This window comes from Bombina bombina, chromosome 9, assembly GCF_027579735.1.
Source record: "Bombina bombina isolate aBomBom1 chromosome 9, aBomBom1.pri, whole genome shotgun sequence".
Lineage (NCBI taxonomy): Eukaryota > Metazoa > Chordata > Amphibia > Anura > Bombinatoridae > Bombina > Bombina bombina.
In genome coordinates, this window is record NC_069507.1 from 103,508,621 (window position 1) to 103,532,742 (window position 24,122).

At 37.4% G+C, this 24,122-nt stretch overlaps 1 protein-coding gene across 1 annotated transcript in view; it reads left to right on the top strand.

Annotated features, from left to right (window-relative positions):
* The first annotated feature begins 805 nt into the window (after nucleotides 1-805).
* SERPING1 (serpin family G member 1) overlaps nucleotides 806-24,122 on the top strand; it is a 76,910-nt gene continuing 53,593 nt past the window's right edge. The window contains exons 1-5 of the mRNA XM_053692286.1: nucleotides 806-910; nucleotides 996-1,117; nucleotides 1,999-2,800; nucleotides 9,534-9,674; nucleotides 19,433-19,636. Of these exons, the coding sequence (XP_053548261.1) occupies nucleotides 1,010-1,117; nucleotides 1,999-2,800; nucleotides 9,534-9,674; nucleotides 19,433-19,636 (1,255 nt within the window). The 5' untranslated portion in view covers nucleotides 806-910; nucleotides 996-1,009. The remainder of the gene's footprint in view (nucleotides 911-995; nucleotides 1,118-1,998; nucleotides 2,801-9,533; nucleotides 9,675-19,432; nucleotides 19,637-24,122) is intronic.

Genomic DNA, 24,122 nt, shown 5'->3' on the forward strand with positions numbered 1-24,122 from the left:
GTTGTAATTATACAGCAGAAATGGGAAACAACAAATACAGCAATATGACACAAACAATGTTAAAGGGACAGCAAACATCTTGACATTTATTTATATAAAATGTTTATTTAAAAGTAATGAAACAACTTTGTAGTATACTATCATTATTTCTTTTGCACCCTTTTCATGTAATTTAGCTCTGAAAATTGAGTAATACACCCTACTGACACCCAAGACTAACCCTAAAAGAGATGTTTCTCTAATTGGCTTTAACTGATAACAACTGCAAAATAATGCACTTTATACTAACAATATGACAGTGACTAGCCTTGTTGTCTGGAGATTAAAGCCCTGATTGGCTCCTACAAATAAGACAAATAGTGGGTGGAGTTTGGCTATTGACAAACAATTGCAGTAAAAAGGATGTTAATCTGTTTTTTTTTTTAAAAATTAGACTTGGCTCATATGTCATTCTATAGCAACACAACAGAAATGTCTTCTGCTTACAAAGTGTTCACTGTCTCTTTAATATCAGAGTAAATGTTAACCAAAGTAAAATCTAGTGTTTTGCTCTATAAAGTTATTAAATTAATGTTAAAGTTTAAAAAATCCTTTTCAGTGGATAAACCTCAGATCTTCAGAATTTGCTTTTGGGGGGAAGGGCTGAGGGGGTGGATATTGGTTGTGTTTGTAATCATTTTTTTTTTTTTGGTTGAATTTTTAGATAATCACTGAATTTACAGGAATTTACTTATCTGGGAAATATTTAACTCATTCTCTTTGCTCCAGCCAATGAGAGACATCACATATTTACTCTGCAAGGGATGAAAGATAACAGAGTTTCAGACAAACTGAACGATCACAAGAGATAAACACACAAGCTGCAAGTGACCAAAACAACCTGGTATAGGAGACCAAAGCAAAAACAGAGGTAAGTAGCAGATAGACAATTCAATAGACCAGCTAATCAGGCAAGCTAAAATGTACTTCTCATGACTCTTATGTTGTTTCTACAGATATATCTGATCTTATGATGCAACCTTTAACATTCAGCCTCTTTCTATTCTTCATCCACGCACTTGTGGCGTCTACTGCTAAAGGAGGTGATGAAGCTGTCATTGGGCCACAGTCTGTTGAGGTCAGAGCAACTAATGTAGATTGACAAATTTCAATCGTGATGTAACAAGAACATTTATACAGTATTTTATCAAGCTAATTTAAAGGGCTATAAAACCCAAATTGTAATTTTCATAATTCATATAGAGCATGCAATTTTAAACAACTTTCTAATGCTATAATCAATTTTTCTTTGTTTCCTTGGTATCTTTTGTTGAAAAGCAGGGACATATTATTAGGAGCCGGACCAATTCTTTAAGCCCTATATGGCAGCAGTTTTGGAAGAATTTTTTTCCATTTGCAAGAGCACTCGACGGCAGCACTATTTCCTGTCATGTAGAGCTCATGATGCCTTACTAGGTAGCTCTTAAACAGAGAATACCATGGGAACTAAGCAACTTTTATAATAGAAGTAAATTGGGAACTTTTTTGAAATTGCATGCTCTGGGGCATATTTATCAAGCTCTGAATGGAGCTTGATGCCCCGTGTTTCTGGCGAGAGTGCAGACTGGCCAGAAACAGCAGTTATGAAGCAGCGGTCACAAAGACTGGGTTGATTGACACCCCCCTGCTGGCGGCCTATTGGCTGCGAGTCTACAGGGGGCGGCGTTGCACCAGCAGCTCTTGTGAGCTGCTGGTGCAATGCTGAATACGGCGAGGGTATTGCTCGCCGTATTCAGCGAGGTCTGTCGGACCTGATCCGCACTGTCGGATCAGTTCCGACAGACCTTGATAAATATGGGCCTCTGTCTAAATCACAAAATACATTTTTGGGTTTCATATCCCTTTAAACTATTAAATTACTCTTGGTATTGCTCATTTGTGTTATATTTAATCATTCCCTCTTCCATCTTTGTCATTCCTCTGTGAAAATTACTCATTCTTCTATCTCTCTCTATGCAGAGTACCTCAGCACCAGAAGTATTTCATGAGGCTATACAATGTCCAACATTAAGTATAACACCAACTTCAAACACAGAAACAAATGCAAAGAAGGATATAAAAAATACAGAAAAAGAGATTCTATCATCTAAAGAGGGCGCACATGGAACACCAACATTTATGGAAGAGACCAAAGTGAATTCAAAAGTAGAGGTGAAAGAGACAACAAAAGAAAAAGATGATACAGAGACAAAAAATGTCACGTTCCATAAAGAAGAAAAAGATTGCTCACTAGTTGTAACTAGCGAGATCAATCGATTTGAAGATTTAGGAAATAATGAGACAGCAAAAGAAATACATAATACCACACACGCCAACGTGAACAAAGATGAGTCAGTTATAGCGAGAGATGATGAATGTAAAATCAGGAAAGTGGGAGAGACGACAGCAAAAGAAACAAACTCAAAAGAAATAGAGGGCATAAGACCGATAGATAAGGACGATATACTGGGAGACACAGAGGTGAAGACGGATTCAGTAAATGAAAATATGGAGACAGAAACCAGTACACCATATACTAGTACACCAAATACCAGTACACCATATAGTGAGAAAGATTTGCAGGTATCTCCAACTCCACCTGCGTGTCCTCAGTGGCCAGAGTGCACAGCACACTCTCTAAAGAATGCCTCTACAGAAATAGTACAAGCGCTAACCACCTTCTCCCTTAATATGTACAAGGAACTCTCAAAGAGTGACAACCAACCAAATATTGTGATATCTCCATTAAGTGTTGCACTTACATTGTCACACCTCCTTCTTGGTAAGATACTTGTTGTCCTTACACTTTGTATATCTTTACAAAGACTTTACATGACATTTGGCTTGTGGCCTAAATTCATTACATATGAATAGGTTTCTCAAATGACAGTAAACTTTAGGAAGACCAAAGGTCCTTCACAAAAGTATTGGATGAGTAATGAGTGACATGGGGAACTCAATGTTCACAACTGAATAGTAATATTGTGTAATTTTGTAGCAGTAAAAAACAAAGGCCCTGATTACAAGTGGAGAACTAATGCTAGCGTATACCACAATATCAATATTGCTGGACTGCTCTATAATTAGCTTGCAAATTGGTATTACAAGTCCATAATAAAAACAGATTTACCAGAGAAGGTTTAGCAAAGCCAATATCCCTTTAGCTCACCCCATACTTTCAATGGATATTGAGACCGTGCAAAGCATCTTTTATCAAGACCAAAAGTTCATATGTAAGGATATATCCGTGTTCTCTGGGTTCAACTCCCCACTTCTTAACGTTCCTCAATGAGTTCTCAGATAAAAGGAAACAAAAGAGATAACATAGTGTGACTCTGTAACCACTTGTAGAGGAGTAATTCGGTGTTTTATGAGTAACTACTCACATTTGTTGGAGCTTACAACTGAGCTCAAGGAAATGCGCACTCCCACTTTATACTGGTGAGAAAACAGTACTCTCAGGCAAATCTTTAAAAAAAATATTTATTTAAAATACATAAAAAGCGTCACAAGTGCCTCTGTAACACCTAAAGTTATGGGTAAATGAGCAATGCTGATATAACCATTACTCAAAGGAGCAAGTCTTGGATGGGTGTGGATGGACCAGCAGAGTATAGACCATTGCTGGTCCATCCACACCCATTCAAGACTTGCTTCTTTGAGTAATTGTTATATCAGCATTGCTCATTTACCCGTAACTTTAGGTGTTACAGAGGCACTTGTGACGCTTTTTATGTATTTTAAATAAATATTTGTTTTAAAGATTTGCCTGAGAGTACTGTTTTCCCACCAGTATAAAGTGGGAGTGCACATTTCCTTGAGCTCAGTTGTAAGCTCCAACAAATGTGAGTAGTTACTCGTTACAACACCGAATTACTCCTCTACAAGTGGTTACAGAGTCACACTATGTTATCTCTTTTGTTTCCTTTTATCTGAGAACTCATTGAGGAACGTTAAGAAGTGGGGAATTGAACCCAGAGAACACGGATATATCCTTACATATGAACTTTTGGTCCTGTGTTTGTTTTAAGTTTTATGTTTTTTATGTTTATCACATTTATTCTAATCACCTTTTTCTGTGATACTCGGTATAATTATTGCACATTTAAGCATCTTTTATATTGGAAGTCGAAAGAAATGGCTTGTGCTGGAGTGAAAGCCCAAATAGTGTTCTTGTGAACTGCTGGTGCAACGCCGCCCCCTGCAGATTCGCGGCCAATTGGCCGCTAGCATGGGGTGTCAATCAACCCGATCATATTCAATCGGGTTGATTTCTGGCGATCGCTGTCTGCCTACTCAGAGCAGACAGGCAGGTAATGGAGCAGCAGTCTTTAGACCGCTGCTTCATAACTTGTGTTTCTGGGGAGCCTGAAGACTCGCCAGAAACACAGGGCTTCAAGCTCCGTACAGAACTTGATAAATATGCCCCATAGGACCTATTAGCCACAAAATAAATTAAATGAAGGATTAACATAAATTTAAAGTGGCAATATCTCTCAAAAAAAGATAAATTCTTTAGTAGTCCCATCTGATTGGCTATCTGACCACCCTACTAATACAACTAATGCTTATGTTGTAATCTTGTGCAATGTTACTACAGAGGTTGGAGATGGTCTCACTAAAACTTTCTCTTTTAAACAAATCTAGCCCATTGCGCCTCAATGCACCAAGTTGAATTGTGACCAAAACATCTGACTATATTTTCTATAATGCACTTTTGTTGGCTGGGCAAGTGTAAGTTAGTCACAGAAGTTGTATTTAAAACAACAATTGATCACTTTTTGGTGCCAGAAACTGTTTGTGTGTATGTGTGAAAAAGGGACAGTGTATTTCAGGAAGTGGAGGGTTGGTGAAAGATCGGAGATTGTATGAGTCAGTTTGAGATATCAGAAATAATGTTTGATAATCCTCAGAATCCCTTTAAAATAAAGTCCACCTATTTGGGGGAACAACTTATAATACATAGCTATGTTTCCTCTATAGAAGGGGTGGTCATAATCTTCTAAAACATTCTCTTGCGTACCTACTGAGCATGTGCAAGAGTAATTGTGTATGCATTTGTGAATGGCTGATGGCTGTCACATGGTACGTGTATGCATTTATGAGTGGCTGATGGCTGTCACATGGTACAGGGGGAGTGGAAAAAGACATAACTTTTAAAATTGTCAGGAAAAAAAATCTACTACTCATTTGAAGTTCAGACTAAGTGCTATTGCATTGTATTGTTATCTTGCATTTGTTGATTATGCAAATCTACTGTGTTGACTGATCCTTTAATTTTCGATATATAGAATAGATTCATAAGAATCATTAAAGGGACATAAATCCAAACTTTGTTTTCTGTCATGATTTAGATAGATCATACAGTTTTAACAAACTTTCCTTCTATTCTCAAATTTGCTTTGTTCTTGTAGTATCCTTTGTTGCAGAGAGCTAGATGAACACATCAAGTAAGCCAATTACAAAAGGCATATGTGTGCAGCACCAATCAGCAGATAGCTCCCAGTACTGCTTTACTGCTCCTGAGCCTACCTTGGTATTCTTTTTAACAAAGGACAACAAGAGAATGTAGCAAATTAGATAATAGAAGTAAATTGAAAAGTTGTTTAAATTGCACACTCTATATGAATCATAAAAGACATTTTTTTATGTTTCATATCCCTTTAATGTAGCACTACAGTTGCAGCCAATGATACCAAAGAGGGTATGTTGTTAGCCCAGAGATGGAGAGTGCCAGTAAATATGTTATGAGCACCAACTTGTGCTATAGGTGTGCCACCTTTGTTCTATAGTATATGGTTGTGTGCACATATGTTTTAACTCAGACCTCAAAACAAGAATGAAGCATATATGTTTTATCTCTATCACAATATGTTACTTTTATAACCATTATTTGCTTGTTTTATTTGCATTTTAAGGGCACTTGTGTTATCACACAAATTTGAACTCTGTGTTCATAACCTTGTACAAACGTTTGCACATAGAGCTGGTTGAAACATTGATTCAAAAAGTTTGAAACTACAGAGGATTTTTTTCATGTTATTTCTAGTAAAATTATGTATTTACCACAGACATAATTATCTTTAGACATGTGAACCCACCACAGCAGTTTCTACAAAGGAAGAAGATTTTGAGAAGGGCAAGTGCTAACACTCCCCCCCCCCCCCCCCCCAAGTCAACATTAAATCAGATAGAGCACCCAGTTTTAAGTGCTTTCCATTTTTCTTCTATTAACAAATACATTTAGCAAATTTGTATATACACACTTTCTGAGGCACCAACTCCAACTGAGCATGTGCACAAGTTCACAGTGTATACGTATACTAGTCTGTGATTGGCTGATGGCTGTCACATGATACAGGGGGCCAGCAAATGGGGGGGGATACATTTGTCAGGAATAAATCTACAGCTTATTTAAAGTGTTATTGCATTGTATATTTTTATTATGCAATTCTACTGTATTTAAATGGTCCAGCTCCAGAGAAGCAATGCACCACTGGGGTCTAGCTGAACACATCTAGTGAGCCAATAACAAGAGGCATATGGGTATAACCACCCACCAATCACCACCTAGCTCTCAATACTGAATTGCTGATCCTGAGCCTATCAAGGTAAGCTTTTCAACAAAGTTTAATTTTGACTTTAATGTCCCTTTAAGAAGAGCCACTTTCTGAATTAAAAAAAAATGCTTGAATTAGAAAATGATGTAACAACAAAAGCTTTATAAATACGCGAGAAAAGCAAACAAAATACACAGGTATTGGTTTTCAAATAGGATTTCTGAAGAATTTTCACAAACTCATCCTCAACTAAAGTAAAACACAACTAATTAACTTCAATATCTAAACTGCCTAATATGTTTGAATATAGTTTTTGTTTTGTTACTAATGTCAAATCAAAACATAATTATGTATTATAAAGGGACGTGAAACCCAAAGCTTGTTTTTAATATGATTCAGATAGAACAAGTCATTTTAAATAACTTTCTAATTTACGTCTAGGGGTAGATTTATCAAATGTTGAGCATACGTTGTCGGCATTTATCCTTGCACAAGCATTTCTGGTGAAATGCTTGTGCAATGCCGCCTCTTGCACATTCGTGGCCAATCAGCCGCTAGCAGGGGGTGTCAGTCATACTGATCGTATCGGATTGGTGGTGGACGAGTTAAGGAGCAGTGGTCTTATGACCGCTGCTTCTTAAAGGGACAGTCTACACCAGAATTTTTATTGTTATAAAAGATAGATAATCCCTTTATTACCCATTCCCCAGTTTTGCATAACCAACACAGTTATATTAATATACTTTTAACCTCTGTGATTATCTTGTATCTTAGCCTCTGCAAACTGCCCCTTTATTTCAGTTCTTTTGACAGACTTGCAGTTTAGCCAATCAGTGCCTGCTCCCAGATAACTTCACGTGCACGAGCACAGTGTTATCTATATGAAATACGTGAAGTAACACCCTCTAGTGGTGAAAAACTGTTAAAATGCATTCTGAAAAGAGGTGGCCTTCAAGGTCTAAGAAATTAGCATATGAACCTCCTAGGTTAAGCTTTCAACTAAGAATACCAAGAGAACAAAGCAAAATTGGTGATAAAAGTAAATTGGAAAATTGTTTAAAATTACATGCTCTATCTGAATCATGAAAGTTTATTTTGGCCTAGACTGTCCCTTTAACTTAGGTTTCAGGTGGACCTGAAACTTCTGGCATGGAAAGCAGCTTCTGCTGCTTGATAAATCTACCCCATATTATAAAACTTTCTTGTTAAAAAGCAGGGACGTAAGCCCAAGGGCATGGGCGTGTCTGGAGCACTTTATGGCAGCAGTTTTGTAAGAATGTTACACATTAGCAGCACTGTTTGTTGCTATATAGTGCTACAGTCACCTTTCTAGGTATCTCTTCAGCAAAGAATAAAATGGGACAGAATTAAATTTAATAATACAAGTAAATTGGAAACATTTTTTAAATGGTATGCTCTGTCTGAAACACAAAAGAAATTTGTTTGGGTTTCATATCCCTTTAATTAATTTATCTATTTTCCATCATTTTTTATTGAGCATGTTTAAACCTCCAAATGCTTAGATCAGTGCTTTCCAAACTGTGTGTCGGGACACATTAGTGTGTCGGCAGCAGTGTGTAGGTGTGTCCCTGCTTCAGCACAAATTTTTTTACATTTTTTTTTGGGTTTCTGACTTTCCGCCTGCCTGCTACGCATATGACATGGTTGACAAGTTATTGATACCTAGGGGGTCACAGATCATCTTAACCCATTTGCGCAGCTCAGTGGGAACTGAAACTATTCCAATTGGTGGCTTTAGCGGCACATTGGCTCCTGACTGCATGTGTAGCCTCCTTAATTGGCTCGTGACTGCATGTGTAGTCAATGAGTGGGACAGCAGTGTTTTTTCAGCGTGGGCAGTAGTCAATTGGACTCACCGAGCTCTGAGGGCGGCAGCTTAAACACTGAGCTGAAGTCAGAAGTCAGGATTTTTTTTGCAGCTAACTGCAGTCGTGCATCGCTGCTCCTACTCTTGGTATATGGATAGGAAGTGGAAGCTTAAAAATGCTTGATGATGAAATGCGTCTTTATCTAATATTCCACCAAATATTCAGAAATTGTGTTCATCCCATCAACCTCATACATCCCATTAAAATAGTAAGTAGCTATTGGTGTTATTAAACTTTTTTTAATTCTTGCACATACATACTGTTACTTGTAAATACATTTTGTTATTATATAATTTATGTTTGTGTCCGTATCTCTTAAAACAAGTTAGTTTAACCTCCTTTTTGCTAGTACAATTGATTTACTGTGTCACGAAATGATGTAGGTCTAAAAAGTGTGTCACCAAGATGAAAAGTTTGGAAAGCTCTGGCTTAGATGATACTATTTAAAGGGACATTAAACCAAAACATTTTCTTTCATGATTCAGATAGAGAATACAATTTTAAACAACATTCCAATTTACTTCTATTGTCTAATTTGCTTCATTCTTTAGATATCCTTTGTTAAAGAAATAGCAATACACATCGGTGAGCCAATCACATGAGGAAAATATGTGCAGCCACCAATCAGAAGCTACTGAGCCTATCTAGATATGCTTTTCAGGAAGGAATATCAAGAGAATGAAGCAACTTAGATAACAGAAGTAATTTAGAGAGTTGTTTAAAATGGTATTCTCTATCTGAATCATGAAAGAAAAAAAATGGGTTTAATGTCCCTTTAAGTGTGATGATTTAAACTATATTTTTAACTTTTTATTTAAAAAAATGTTTTTGTTGCTATGTGAACAGAATGTGCATTAGACAAAAATGAATTGCAAACAGCCAAGGAATGTTCAAATCAGGCCAGATTGCACTTTAACAGTTCCAATTAGAAAAAATCTAAAAAGTCTATGAAAAGGGATTGAAAAAAAATGTATTCTGCAGTGGTATTTGGTTGTAGAGTGTCTTATAGACCAAACTACTTTATTGATTTTAATATGAATTGTCTATTTTTCCTTTCTGTAACCAGGAACTGGCAGATTAACTCGGGATGCTATGTTAAAAACGTTGTATGAGGGACTGACGAATAATGAATGTGTACATGAGCTAATTAGGAAAATGACAAAATATGAGTCATTCCTTAGTGCCTCCCAAATCTTCTATGCAAAAGGTAAGAAGTTGGAATAAAAAAGGAACTGAGAAACATAAGCAAGGTGCAAAATCACAGAGGAAAATTGGTATTTTAAATGGACATTGCAGTGGTAATATTACATGCTCTAGTTCAGTGGTTCTCAACCAAAATGACCTCAAGGCCCGGTCAATTTTAGCTGGACATGTCCAGGGCCTGGTAGTTTTATATCCTGCACAGCAGGAGCGGACTGATCAGCGGGCAAATAGGATCTGGACCGAGGGACCAGCAAGTAGGCGTGTCCACAAATGGCATCTCCATGACTCCTGGTGTGTTGCTTAAGCTGGGATTTTGAGTTGCCCTATCAGTAACTAAGCAGTTAAGTGTGGGTTTAGTGGGGGCCCTGGCCCTCAAGTGGAGGTCTTGTGCCTAGATGGGGGGTTTGTTACTCGGGGGACCCTAGAGTGTGGGGGGTTCAATAGTTTATGTGGTAGGGAATTAAGTAAAATGATGCATAATAGACACAAATATATTGATTTGTTTTTTTCTATTTCGAATATTGTATAATTTAAATATTACATTTAACCCCTTAACGACTCATGTCGTACAGGGTACGTCTTGCACAAACTGGTCTTTAAAGACCAGCGACTTACCCTGTACGACATTAGGGGGTTAAAGAGGCTGGAAGCAATCCTGATATCGAGGCATCCTGCAATAACACCCCTTGGCCATCCGACGCAGAGAGAGCCACTCTGTGGCCCTCTCTGCACCGGACATCGATGGCCGGTATCGTTGGTGGGTGGGAGCTGACGTGGGAGGCCATCTATGGGCCCCATCACGTTGAGGGGGGTGGGATCGGGGGCGGGATAGCTGGGGGCGCGCACGGAGGCACGCGTGTGCATGAGGGGGCGGGCGCTTGCACGGGGTGGAAGCGGGTGGGAACGGCTACACTACAGAAAATGTTTTGGCTAAAAGTGGGATAGAGTGGGGTCAAATTTAATAAAATAAAAACATCTAAGTGATCTGGGAGGGGATGGGGGGTTGGTCTTTGGGGGGAGGAAGCTACACTACAGAAAAAATAAATAAAATTTAAAAAAAAAAAGCATTTTTTTTAGTAAACTGGGTACTAGCAGACAGCTGCCAGTACCCAAGATGGCTACCAATAAGGTAGAGGGGGAGGGTTAGAGAGCTGTTTGTGGGTGATCCTACACATCAGCATATGTAAATATGCTTAAAAAAATATATTTTAGTACTGGCAGACTTTCTGCCAGTACTTAAAATGGCGGGGACAATTGTGGAGTGGGGGAGGGAAGAGAGCTGTTTGGGAGGGATCAGGGGGTGTGATGTGTCAGGTGAGAGGCTGATCTCTACATTAAAGCTAAAATTAACCCTGCAAGCTCTCTACAAGCTACCTAATTAACCCCTTCACTGCTAGACATAATACACATGTGATGCACAGTGGTATTTAGCGGCCTTCTAATTACCAAAAAGCAGCGCTAAAGCCATATATGTCTGCTATTTCTGAACAAAGGGGATCCCAGAGAAGCATTTACAACCATTTGTGCCATAATTGCACAAGCTGTTTGTAAATAATTTCAGTGAGAAACCTAAAGTTTGTGAAAAAGTGAACGTTTTGTTTTTATTTGATCGCATTTGGCGGGGAAATGGTGGCATGAAATATACCAAAATTGGCCTAGATCAATACTTTGGGTTGTCTACTACACTACACTAAAGCTAAAATTAACCCTAGAAGCTCCCTATATGCTCCCTAATTAACCCCTTCACTGCTGGGCATAATACACATGTGGTGCGCAGTGGCATTTAGCGGCTTTCTAATTACCAAAAAGCAATGCCAAAGCCATATATGTCTGCTATTTCTGAACAAAGGGGATCCCAGAGAAGCATTTACAACCATTTGTGCCATAATTGCACAAGTTGTTTGCAAATTATTTCAGTGAGAAACCTAAAGTTTGTGAAAAAAATTGTGAAAAAGTGAACTTTTTTTTATTTGATCTCATATGGCGGTGAAATGGTGGCATGAAATATACCAAAATGGGCCTAGATCAATACTTTGGGATGTCTTTTTAAAAATATATATATACATGTCAAGGGATATTCAGGGATTCCTGAAAGATATCAGTGTCCCAATGTAACTAGCGCTAATTTTGAAAAAAACTGGTTTGGAAATAGCAAAGTGCTACTTGTATTTATGGCCCTATAATTTGCACAAAAAGCAAAGAACATGTAAATATTGAGTATTTCTAAACTCAGGACAAAATTTAGAAACTATTTAGCATGGGTGTTTTTTGGTGGTTGTAGATGTGTAACAGATTTTGTTTTTTTTTTTCCATTTTTTCCTCATATTTTATAATTTTTTTTTATAGTAAATTATAAGATATGATGAAAATAATGGTATCTTTAGAAACTCCATTTAATGGCGAGAAAAACAGTATATAATATGTGTGGGTACAGTAAATGAGTAAGAGGAAAATTACAGCTAAACACAAACACCGCAGAAATGTAAAAATAGCCCTGGTCCTTAAGGGAAAGAAATTGAAAAATGGCCTTGTCCTTAAGGGGTTAAAGGGACACTGAACCCAATTTTTTTCTTTCATGATTCAGATAGAGTATGCAATTTTAAGCAACTTTCTAATTTACTTCTATTATCATTTTTTCTTTGTTCTCTTGCAATATTTATTTGAAAAAGAAGGCAACTAAGCTAAGGAGCTAGCCAATTTTTGGTTCAGTACCCTGGACAGCACTGGTTTATTGGTGGGTGAATTTATCCACCAATCAGCAAGAACAACCCAGGTTGTTCACCAAAAATAGGCCGGCATCTAAACTTACATTCTTGATTTTCAAATAAAGATACCAAGAGAATGAAGAAAATGTGATAATAGGAGTAAATTAGAAAAGTTGCTTAAAATTGCATGTTCTATCTGAATCACGAAAGAAAAAAATTGGGTTCAGTGTCCCTTTAAAGGTAGCATTAGAAATACTATTACATTAAACAAATCTTAGAATGTTGTACAAACATTTGAAATTCGAAATGAACTTACAAATTTCAGAAAATTATGCATATCCATATTGACCACAATATAACTTTTACATCATTATACTCTGATATTTGTTCTCTGTAAACATATACAATTATAATCAACATTTAGTTTTTCAACAATAATAGTGTTAGCGTATGCTTTAAAATATGTAAAGGTATAGTCCCACATATTATGTGAAATTATCTTATGGCCTTAATCTTATTATCATAGGTCTCATAAAGAGAGCAATAGACATATTTATTTTAGTATAGATACAAATTAATGCAATAACATATATTAATGCCTAATGCTTAGATGGCTTTCTTTAAATCAGTCGAATTCAGACCAGGAATGCCTGTATGTCCAAGTCTATATTTAAACCCTTTGGATGTAAGCTTTTTAAGGTATAGATCCAGAAGGTTTCGCTTTTCCTAAGTTTTAAAAAATCTGTTATGGTCTAATTTGTTAGGGGGGATCCATTCAATCACTTTCAAGGTTAAACCAGCTGGGTCACTGTTATGTTCTACTCTAAAATGTTCTGACACAATGTGATTTTCAAACACATTTTCAATATTTCTAATATGCTCTTGTATCCTGTATTTCAATTTGCGTTTTGTTCTCCCAATGTAAATGTTCCCACATTTACAAGTAAGTTTATATACAACATATGTACTATCACATGTACCGGTACTTTTACATATATATGATTGTGACTTGTTGTAATTATCGTTTCTTGGCCTTCAACCACATGTTGGTGTTGGGATCTTTTTTATTGCCTCTTAGTTTGCTTGGTGCCAGTATATTTTTTAAGTTGTTTTTTCTTTTATAGACAATATGGGGTTTTCTATCTATATGAAATTCTAGAATAGGGTCCTTTAGTAGGATTCCCCACTGTTTATTTATAATTCTTTGGATACCTTTGTGGTTTTTGTTATACGTTGTTATGTACCTAACATTAGATCTATTCGGTTGCTCTATTTTAGATTTGGTGCGATTAGAATCTTTATTTTTGTACTCTATTAGATCTGATCTATTCATATTAAGTACTTTCTCACTGCCACTGACCACCATTGTTTCTGAATATCCTTTCTGTTTAAATTTGTCAGTTAATATTTTAGCTTCATTCTGATAATCATTTATATCTGTACAGTTTCTTCTTATTCTTTGAAACTGCCCATAGAGTATGTTTCATTTCCAAGTTTGTAAATGTCCACTATTGGCCCTTAGGAAGCTATTTTTATCAGTTGGCTTTCTATAATTTCTGACAATTATTTTGTCTAGTTGTGAGGAAAGGATAAGATCTAGGAACTCAATGTGTTCCTTATTGATTTTTCCCGTAAATGATAGATTCATATTGTTGCTGTTCAAGTGTTTTACAAAATGATCTGCTTCTACTATATCCCCTTCCCATAGAACGATAATATCGTCTATGAATCTGTAATATTTGATTACATTATTTTTGTATGTGTTGTTCTTCCACACATAGTTGTTCTCAAATTCTGCCATGTACAGATTGGTATAGGATGGGGCAAAGTTTGTCCCCATCGCTGTGCCATTAATCTGTTTATAGAAAATACCATCAAAGAAGAAATAATTATCATTTAAAATATAGTCTATACCCTCCCCTAAAAATTAAATATGTTTGTCCAACAAATTACCTGTTTTTCTACATTGGTTTAGGACAGCAGTTGTACCCTTTTTGTGCGATAAATTCGTATAAAGGGCTGTAACATTGCATGTGATCCATAAATTTTGTTCATTCCATTTGTAGTTCTCAAATTTCTTTATTACATCTGTAGTATCCTTTAAAAATGCCTTTGTATTACCCACTATTGGTTGTAAATAGTGGTCTATGTATTTTGAAAGATTACTACAGAGGGAGCCTATCCCCGAAATGATTGGTCTTCCTGGGGGGTTCTGTCTATCCTTGTGGGCCTTCGGGAGGTGATAGAAGATCGCCACTTTAGGGTTAGGGATAAGTATATAGTTATATTCGTCATTATTAATTATGTTTTGTTCTCTTGCATTTGTCAAAATGCTTACTAATTTTTTGTTATATTCTAAAGTGGGGGTCAAAGGTGATTTTTTTATATGTATTAGCATCATTCAATATATTATAGTCCTCTTTCAGGTAATCCTGGTGATCTTGGATGACCAACCCTCCACCTTTGTCTGCTGCTCTAAAAGTGATATTAGTATCCTCAGTAAGTGATTTTAAAGATAGTTTTTCCTCTATGCTTAAGTTGTCTCTTTTTGAGTGATTTTTTTTATTTTTCTCCATAACTTTAATCAAATAATCAAAAACCAGTTTGTTAAATAAGGACATATATTCCCCCTGGTTCTGAACTGGATAAAATGTTGACTGTTTTTTCAGACCACTATGTATAATTGTGGGATGTTCTTCATGTATGCTAAAATCTAATATTTCCTCTATTGTGTGGTCCTGCATATTAGTAATGTCTTGGTTGACAACACTATTTTCTTTTTCTAGATGTCTTAACATTAAAAATAGAGAAATGTCATTATGATCGTAGTTATGGTTATCAGCTACATTGTTTGAAACATTTTTGTTTTTACTTAGAAAGTAACGTTGTAACGTTAACTTTCTAATAAGTTTCTGTATATCCATAAATGTTTCAAATTTGTTTGCAAATGTTTTAGGGGAGAAATTTAACCCTTTACTTAAAAGCATATATTCGTTCTCAGTAAACGATTTGCTTTAGAGATTGAATATATCCTTTTTACAGTTCTCTATCTCCATATTTTTCTGTTTTTGCCTTCTACTTCTCTTTCCTCCGCTTCTTACTTGTTAGAATCTAAACGTCTTTTTGGTTTTCTTTGCATTTCCTGTTCTTTTACACTGTTTTGGTACCTGTTTCTTTGTGGTTTCCCCCGTTCCCAGGGGGATACCCCTAAAAAAATCTGTTCTATTTGATTTTGGCGCCAAGGGAGTTTTGGTTTAGATCCCTGTCCCTCCCAGTTCTTATTTTGGGTATTTTCTCAAAGAGCGTCATACCTATTATGTAGTGTAATATGATTCCCATAATGACCATATGATTGGTTTCTTTGCATATTGCTCCTGTTGCTATTAGTTCTTATTCTTTCTTGATGATTAGAGTTTGCAAAGTGTGATCCCTTATCCCTATTTTGACCCTTATATTGATTATGTTGATAATTGTGATTGTATTTTTGACCTTGATTATTTTTAATACTATTCCTGTTATTGTTGTATTTATTATAATTGTTATTTCCAACTTTTGGATGAGTGGAAGTTTTTATTATTATTTCTTCCTCCTGTACTTTTTCCTCTTTTTTATGATTTATCATCAGATTTATTTTTGTAGCTATATACCACATTATTTTTATAATCCTCTAAATCTCTCTTTAGTTTCTTTGCCTTATTTGTGGATAAATCTTTATCAAAATTATCAACTCTTTTTTGAATGTTGTCATTGAATTCTTTCCATTTTTGTTCATTTTTATATGGTTGTACTGTTTTAATAGCTGTTTCTATCTCAATTTTTACTTTTTCTAGTTTAATTTCCCTATATTTTATGAGGAGTCTGATTAGTTTGATAGAGCAATCATGTGGAATTTGGTTCCACTCTGTACTGAATTCTACCTCCTCTAAATCAAATGCAGGGAATTACAAAATTCTTAACCCCCTAGAGACTACATTATGTAATATAAAATTGTACAGTAATATTAAATCTTGCCATTCTTTGGGGTCAGTTGTCAATAATTTCCCCAAGTTTCTAAATAATGTTAGCGGATCACCAATGGGTTGTTCAGTATTCCCACTCAATAGATTAATACCTCTATTTCTATTAGATCTATTATTGTTATCCCTAAATGTATTAAACACAGATTCATCCTTATCCTCAGAGTGCTGCTGGCTCATAGTGATACAAGTAGAAACAAAGAAACAAAGGGTAGGAAGGCAGCGCTTCTGAAGTTTACGGATCTAGATAACACTAAGTGATCAATTTGCTGCCACAGTGACAACTCTATCACAAAAAGGGGTATAGTGAACAATCTTATCAATCTATATGAGTCCAAAGTCCACAAAAATACATACAGGCCCCTATTTAAGAAAGGTCTTGCGGACCTGATCCGACACTGCGAATCAGGTCCGCAAGACCTCGCTGAATGCGGAGAGCAATACGCTTTCCGTATTCAGCATTGCACCAGCAGCTCACAAGAGCTGCTGGTGCAACGCCGCCCCCTGCTGACTCGCGGCCAATCGGCCGCCAGCAGGAGGTGTCAATCAACCCGATCGTACTCGATCGGGTTGAATTGTGGCGATGTCTGCCTGCTCAGAGCAGGCGAACAGGGTTATGGAGCAGCGGTCTTTAGACCGTAGCTCCATAACTTGTGTTTCTGGCGATTCTGAATACTCGCCAGAAACACGGGCCCATAAGATCCCTACGGAGCTTGTTAAATGGGCCCCACAATCTGATGTCTTAGAAGTCAGTATTTCCAATGGTTTGAAAGTGCAAACCCCGCAGAGTGAAGTGTACAATGGTATGCAATGATCCACACCTGTGTCCATACCGAAGTGTGTGTGCTGCTCTCCTGGGGGTGTATCAGCAATTTGCGCCAAATATAAACAAGGAAATATAGAAATCGAGAAGCGCAACCTGGACTCAAGTGTAAACCTTTTAATAACAACGTTAAAACCTTAAAAAATGGTATTAAGCATACCAGAATAAAAAGTATAAAAAGCACATCAAATATACTCTTTAGGCAGGTGAATGCCGTGAAGTCTTACAGCCTCCATGTTGCTCCCGTTTCACCATCCAATAGAATTCTGATGAAGTTAAAAGTTCCTCTGGTTATTTCGACCCAACTCAATGTTTGTCCGTCTTTGGATCGGCTGTGTTAGGAATCCGTTAGAGAGTCTCTTACTGCAATAAAACACACGTCCTGTTGCAAACACCTGTTGCATTCAATTGGGTGTACGTCTCGACGCTCGTTTCATTCCTCAACGTGGGAAATTTGTCAAGAGATGTACTTTGACAAGAATACTTGGCCTTTAAATACCCCATCTAAAGGGACAGTCAACACCAGAATTGTTGTTGTTTTAAAAGATAGATAATCCCTTAATTACCCATTCACCAGTTTTGCATGACCAACACAGTAATATTAATATATGTTTTACCTCTGTAATTACATTGTATCTAAACCTCTGCAGACTGCCTACTTATTTCATTTCTTTTGACAGACTTGCATTTTAGCCAATCAGTGCTCACTCCACAGTAAATTCACGTGCATGAGCTCAATGTTATTTATATGAAACACATGAACTAATGACCTCTAGTTGTGAAAAACTGTCAACATGCATTCACATTAGAGGTGGCATTCAAGGTCTAAGAAATTAGCATATGAACCTCCTAGGTTTAGCTTTCAACTAAGAATACCAAGAGCAAATTTGGTGATAAAAGTAAATTGGAAAGCTGTTTCAAATTACATGCCCAAAATGAATCATGAAAGTTTTTTTGGACTTGACTGTCCCTTTAAAGCCCTTTGCCTGCCTTTTTTTTTCCTAACACCTGAGACCTCATTTCTTTAAGGCCGTAAAGAAAGACAATCCTCACTCACCGGCATGAAGAGAAATCATGCAAAATCTTTGAGATTTTTTTTATAGAATATGGCTCCATGTACTAAGCAGCATAAGCTGCTTTGGAACTCTTGCGGGGCAGGATTGCACATGCGAGCTTGCATCCGCTATGTAAGAAGTAGTGGTCATCTTAGTTTGTGGAGAGAAATCACCCTGAATACGCTAGCTCAGGGTGAATAACAGGCGTTTCTCTTGCGTAATTGGTTGTGCGAGGAAAGGGGGCAGCATTACACTCTCACTTGAGTGTGTGATGGCACATACACGCAGCGGACGAACAGGATCCACTACCCGTATGCCACGAAGCCGTCCGGATAAGTTCTCAAGTTAAGAACCTTAAGCAGTTAAATAAATGTGGCTCATTGTATTGTAATGTAGGCATCGCTCCTTCACATCCAGAATCCTGCATAGCCAGATAAACAACCCTTAAGCTAAGATTTGCATCTCTAAAATTCTTTGAGGGACCTCACTATACCGACAAGACTTCTTGGATCATCTCACCTTTTCGGAGAGCTTTAGATCATCAGGCCCACTGTAAGAAGGAAGATGAGATGCTAAAGAAAGGATGTATAGTATCAGTAAGTGAAAGTTTAATTAGGAGACAAAAGACTTTCATCAAATGCATCAAAGTCAAGGTCAGAGAGAAAATATTGCTTGGTGCCCTACATAAAACAAACCTAATACTATAAGATGTAGAAAGACATCAACTACTTCTGGGGAGCCCTTACTACTTTTCATCAAATGAGAGGTAATCATTAGCAGAATCTAATGCTAGCACTTCATCATTACTATACAGAGGTGTCTGGGGGGTGTTACAAGATGGGGAAAATGTCCCCAATTTTTTATCCAAACATAAGAATCCATTTCAGTCCATTTTAATATTATAAAACCACCATGTCTTTTTAAAAAATGATGCACTGACCATGTGAACAAAATGTCCCCTCCTACTGCAAATGTTGCCATTGATATTATAATATTCAGGGCTTTTTATTTTGTTTTGAAAACAAGGCCTGCAGATGCCCATGCTAACAGGTACAGTATGTACAGTAAAGACGTAGACTGGCACATAGACATACAATAGAAACACATTTCTATTTTCTGATGATCACATATTAGAATTTAATCTTTATTTTGTTCCCTCTCAGGTTTATCGCTAAATCCTGAGTTTCTGGACCAATCCAATCGTTTCTATGGGAGCCGTGGGATGCCCCTAGGAGAAAAAAATAAGAGTAACCTTAAAATAATTAATAAATGGGTATCAGAAAAAACTAATAACAACATTCAAAACTTATTGAATGAGCTCCCCAAGGATTTCCAGCTGCTGCTTCTAAATGTCATCTTCTACCAAGGTAAATTGTCATAACTGCTTGTGGACTTAAGTGCTTCTGGTATAAACCTACACATTAAACAGTTAGTAAAGCTAATATAGTATATATTAGCAATTAAAGGGACAATAAAAACTAAATACATTTTATAAGCATAGTATTGAGGTTATTCGCTGTCTTCCTCTGGTCATGGATGCCACCATGTTGAAATTTATCTGATGAGTTTCCATATGTGCAGCAGCAACTCTCCTTCAGATACCTACAATGTAACCTATGTTCCAAAATGGCGACACACATAATTAGAGGGAGTTGCATGATATGTATTTAGTGTCCTTTTAAGCACTGCAGTACTGATGTCTGCATTAAATCAATTTTAAAACTGTCATTCTTTTTAGAACAAATTGCATTTTATTGTATTCCAGAGATATAAGTAAAGTATCTTTACCTTATTTCCTTTTCTGCGGCTAGTTAGGGACAGATATATAAATTAGAATGTTGCAAGGTCAGTAAATATAGGATTCTATGGCCTAGATTTAGAGTTCGGCGGTAGCCGTCAAAACCAGCGTTAGAGGCTCCTTACGCTGGTTTTGGGCGCCCGCTGGTATTTGGAGTCAGTCAGGAAAGGGTCTAACGCTCACTTTTCAGCCGCGACTTTTCCATACCGCAGATCCCCCTACGCCATTTGCGTAGCCTATCTTTTCAATGGGATCTTTCTAACGCTGGTATTTAGAGTCGTTTCTGCAGTGAGCGTTAGAGCTCTAACGACAAGATTCCAGCCGCCTGAAAATAGCAGGAGTTAAGAGCTTTCTGGCTAACGCCGGTTTCTAAAGCTCTTAACTACTGTACCCTAAAGTACACTAACACCCATAAACTACCTATGTACCCCTAAACCGAAGTCCCCCCACATCGCCGCCACTCGATTAAAATTTTTAACCCCTAATCTGCCGACCGCCACCTACGTTATACTTATGTACCCCTAATCTGCTGCCCCTAACACCGCCGACCCCTGTATTATATCTATTAACCCCTAACTTGCCCCCCACAACGTCGCCGCAAGCTACTTAAAATAATTAACCCCTAATCTTCCGACCGCAAATCGCCGCCACCTACGTTATCCCTATGTACCCCTAATCTGCTACCCCTAACATCGCCGACCCCTATGTTATATTTATTAACCCCTAATCTGCCCCCCACAACGTCGCCGACACCTACCTACACTTATTAACCCCTAATCTGCCGAGCGGACCTGAGCGCTACTATAATAAAGTTATTAACCCCTAATCCGCCTCACTAACCCTATCATAAATAGTATTAACCCCTAATCTGCCCTCCCTAACATCGCCGACACCTACCTTCAATTATTAACCCCTAATCTGCCGACCGGAGCTCACCGCTATTCTAATAAATGTATTAACCCCTAAAGCTAAGTCTAACCCTAACACTAACACCCCCCTAAGTTAAATATAATTTTTATCTAACGAAATAAATTAACTCTTATTAAATAAATAATTCCTATTTAAAGCTAAATACTTACCTGTAAAATACATCCTAATATAGCTACAATATAAATTATAATTATATTATAGCTATTTTAGGATTAATATTTATTTTACAGGCAACTTTGTAATTATTTTAACCAGGTACAATAGCTATTAAATAGTTAAGAACTATTTAATAGTTACCTAGTTAAAATAATTACAAATTTACCTGTAAAATAAATCCTAACCTAAGATATAATTAAACCTAACACTACCCTATCAATAAAATAATTAAATAAACTACCTACAATTACCTACAATTAACCTAACACTACACTATCAATAAATTAATTAAACACAATTGCTACAAATAAATAAAATTAAATAAACTATCTAAAGTACAAAAAATAAAAAAGAACTAAGTTACAGAAAATAATAAAATATTTACAAACATAAGAAAAATATTACAACAATTTTAAACTAATTACACCTACTCTAAGCCCCCTAATAAAATAACAAAGCCCCCCAAAATAAAAAATTCACTACCCTATTCTAAAATACAAATATTACAAGCTCTTTTACCTTACCAGCCCTGAACAGGGCCCTTTGCGGGGCATGCCCCAAGAATTTCAGCTCTTTTGCCTGTAAAAAAAAACATACAATACCCCCCCCCCAACATTACAACCCACCACCCACATACCCCTAATCTAACCCAAACCCCCCTTAAATAAACCTAACACTACCCCCCTGATGATCTTCCTACCTTGTCTTCACCATGCCAGGTTCACCGATCCGTCCTGGCTCCAAGATCTTCATCCACCCCAAGCGGGGGCTAGACATCCACTGAAGAAGTCCAGAAGAGGGTCCAAAGTCTTCCTCCTATCCGGCAAGAAGAGGACATCCGGACCGGCAAACATCTTCTCCAAGCGGCATCTTCTATCTTCTTCCATCCGATGACGACCGGCTCCATCTTGAAGACCTCCAGCGCGGATCCATCCTCTTCTTCCGACGACTAGACGACGAATGACGGTTCCTTTAAGGGACGTCATCCAAGATGGCGTCCCTCGAATTCCGATTGGCTGATAGGATTCTATCAGCCAATCGGAATTAAGGTAGGAATTTTCTGATTGGCTGATGGAATCAGCCAATCAGAATATAGTTCAATCCGATTGGCTGATCCAATCAGCCAATCAGATTGAGCTCGCATTCTATTGGCTGATCGGAACAGCCAATAGAATGCGAGCTCAATCTGATTGGCTGATTGGATCAGCCAATCGGATTGAACTTGATTCTGATTGGCTGATTCCATCAGCCAATCAGAAAATTCCTACCTTAATTCCGATTGGCTGATAGAATCCTATCAGCCAATCGGAATTCGAGGGACGCCATCTTGGATGACGTCCCTTAAAGGAACCGTCATTCGTCGTCTAGTCGTCGGAAGAAGAGGATGGATCCGCGCTGGAGGTCTTCAAGATGGAGCCGGTCGTCATCGGATGGAAGAAGATAGAAGATGCCGCTTGGAGAAGATGTTTGCCGGTCCGGATGTCCTCTTCTTGCCGGATAGGAGGAAGACTTTGGACCCTCTTCTGGACTTCTTCAGTGGATGTCTAGCCCCCGCTTGGGGTGGATGAAGATCTTGGAGCCAGGACGGATCGGTGAACCTGGCATGGTGAAGACAAGGTAGGAAGATCATCAGGGGGGTAGTGTTAGGTTTATTTAAGGGGGGTTTGGGTTAGATTAGGGGTATGTGGGTGGTGGGTTGTAATGTTGGGGGGGGGGTATTGTATGTTTTTTTTTACAGGCAAAAGAGCTGAAATTCTTGGGGCATGCCCCGCAAAGGGCCCTGTTCAGGGCTGGTAAGGTAAAAGAGCTTGTAATATTTGTATTTTAGAATAGGGTAGTGAATTTTTTATTTTGGGGGGCTTTGTTATTTTATTAGGGGGCTTAGAGTAGGTGTAATTAGTTTAAAATTGTTGTAATATTTTTCTTATGTTTGTAAATATTTTATTATTTTCTGTAACTTAGTTCTTTTTTATTTTTTGTACTTTAGATAGTTTATTTAATTTTATTTATTTGTAGCAATTGTGTTTAATTAATTTATTGATAGTGTAGTGTTAGGTTAATTGTAGGTAATTGTAGGTAGTTTATTTAATTATTTTATTGATAGGGTAGTGTTAGGTTTAATTATATCTTAGGTTAGGATTTATTTTACAGGTAAATTTGTAATTATTTTAACTAGGTAACTATTAAATAGTTCTTAACTATTTAATAGCTATTGTACCTGGTTAAAATAATTACAAAGTTGCCTGTAAAATAAATATTAATCCTAAAATAGCTATAATATAATTATAATTTATATTGTAGCTATATTAGGATGTATTTTACAGGTAAGTATTTAGCTTTAAATAGGAATTATTTATTTAATAAGAGTTAATTTATTTCGTTAGATAAAAATTATATTTAACTTAGGGGGGTGTTAGTGTTAGGGTTAGACTTAGCTTTAGGGGTTAATACATTTATTAGAATAGCGGTGAGCTCCGGTCGGCAGATTAGGGGTTAATAATTGAAGGTAGGTGTCGGCGATGTTAGGGAGGGCAGATTAGGGGTTAATACTATTTATGATAGGGATAGTGAGGCGGATTAGGGGTTAATAACTTTATTATAGTAGCGCTCAGGTCCGCTCGGCAGATTAGGGGTTAATAAGTGTAGGTAGGTGTCGGCGACGTTGTGGGGGGCAGATTAGGGGTTAATAAATATAACATAGGGGTCGGCGATGTTAGGGCAGCAGATTAGGGGTACATAGGGATAACGTAGGTGGCGGCGGTTTACGGAGCGGCAGATTAGGGGTTAAAAGTGTAATGCAGGGGTCAGCGATAGCGGGGGCGGCAGATTAGGGGTTAATAAGTGTAAGGTTAGGGGTGTTTAGACTCGGGGTACATGTTAGGGTGTTAGGTGCAGACGTAGGAAGTGTTTCCCCATAGGAAACAATGGGGCTGCGTTAGGAGCTGAACGCTGCTTTTTTGCAGGTGTTA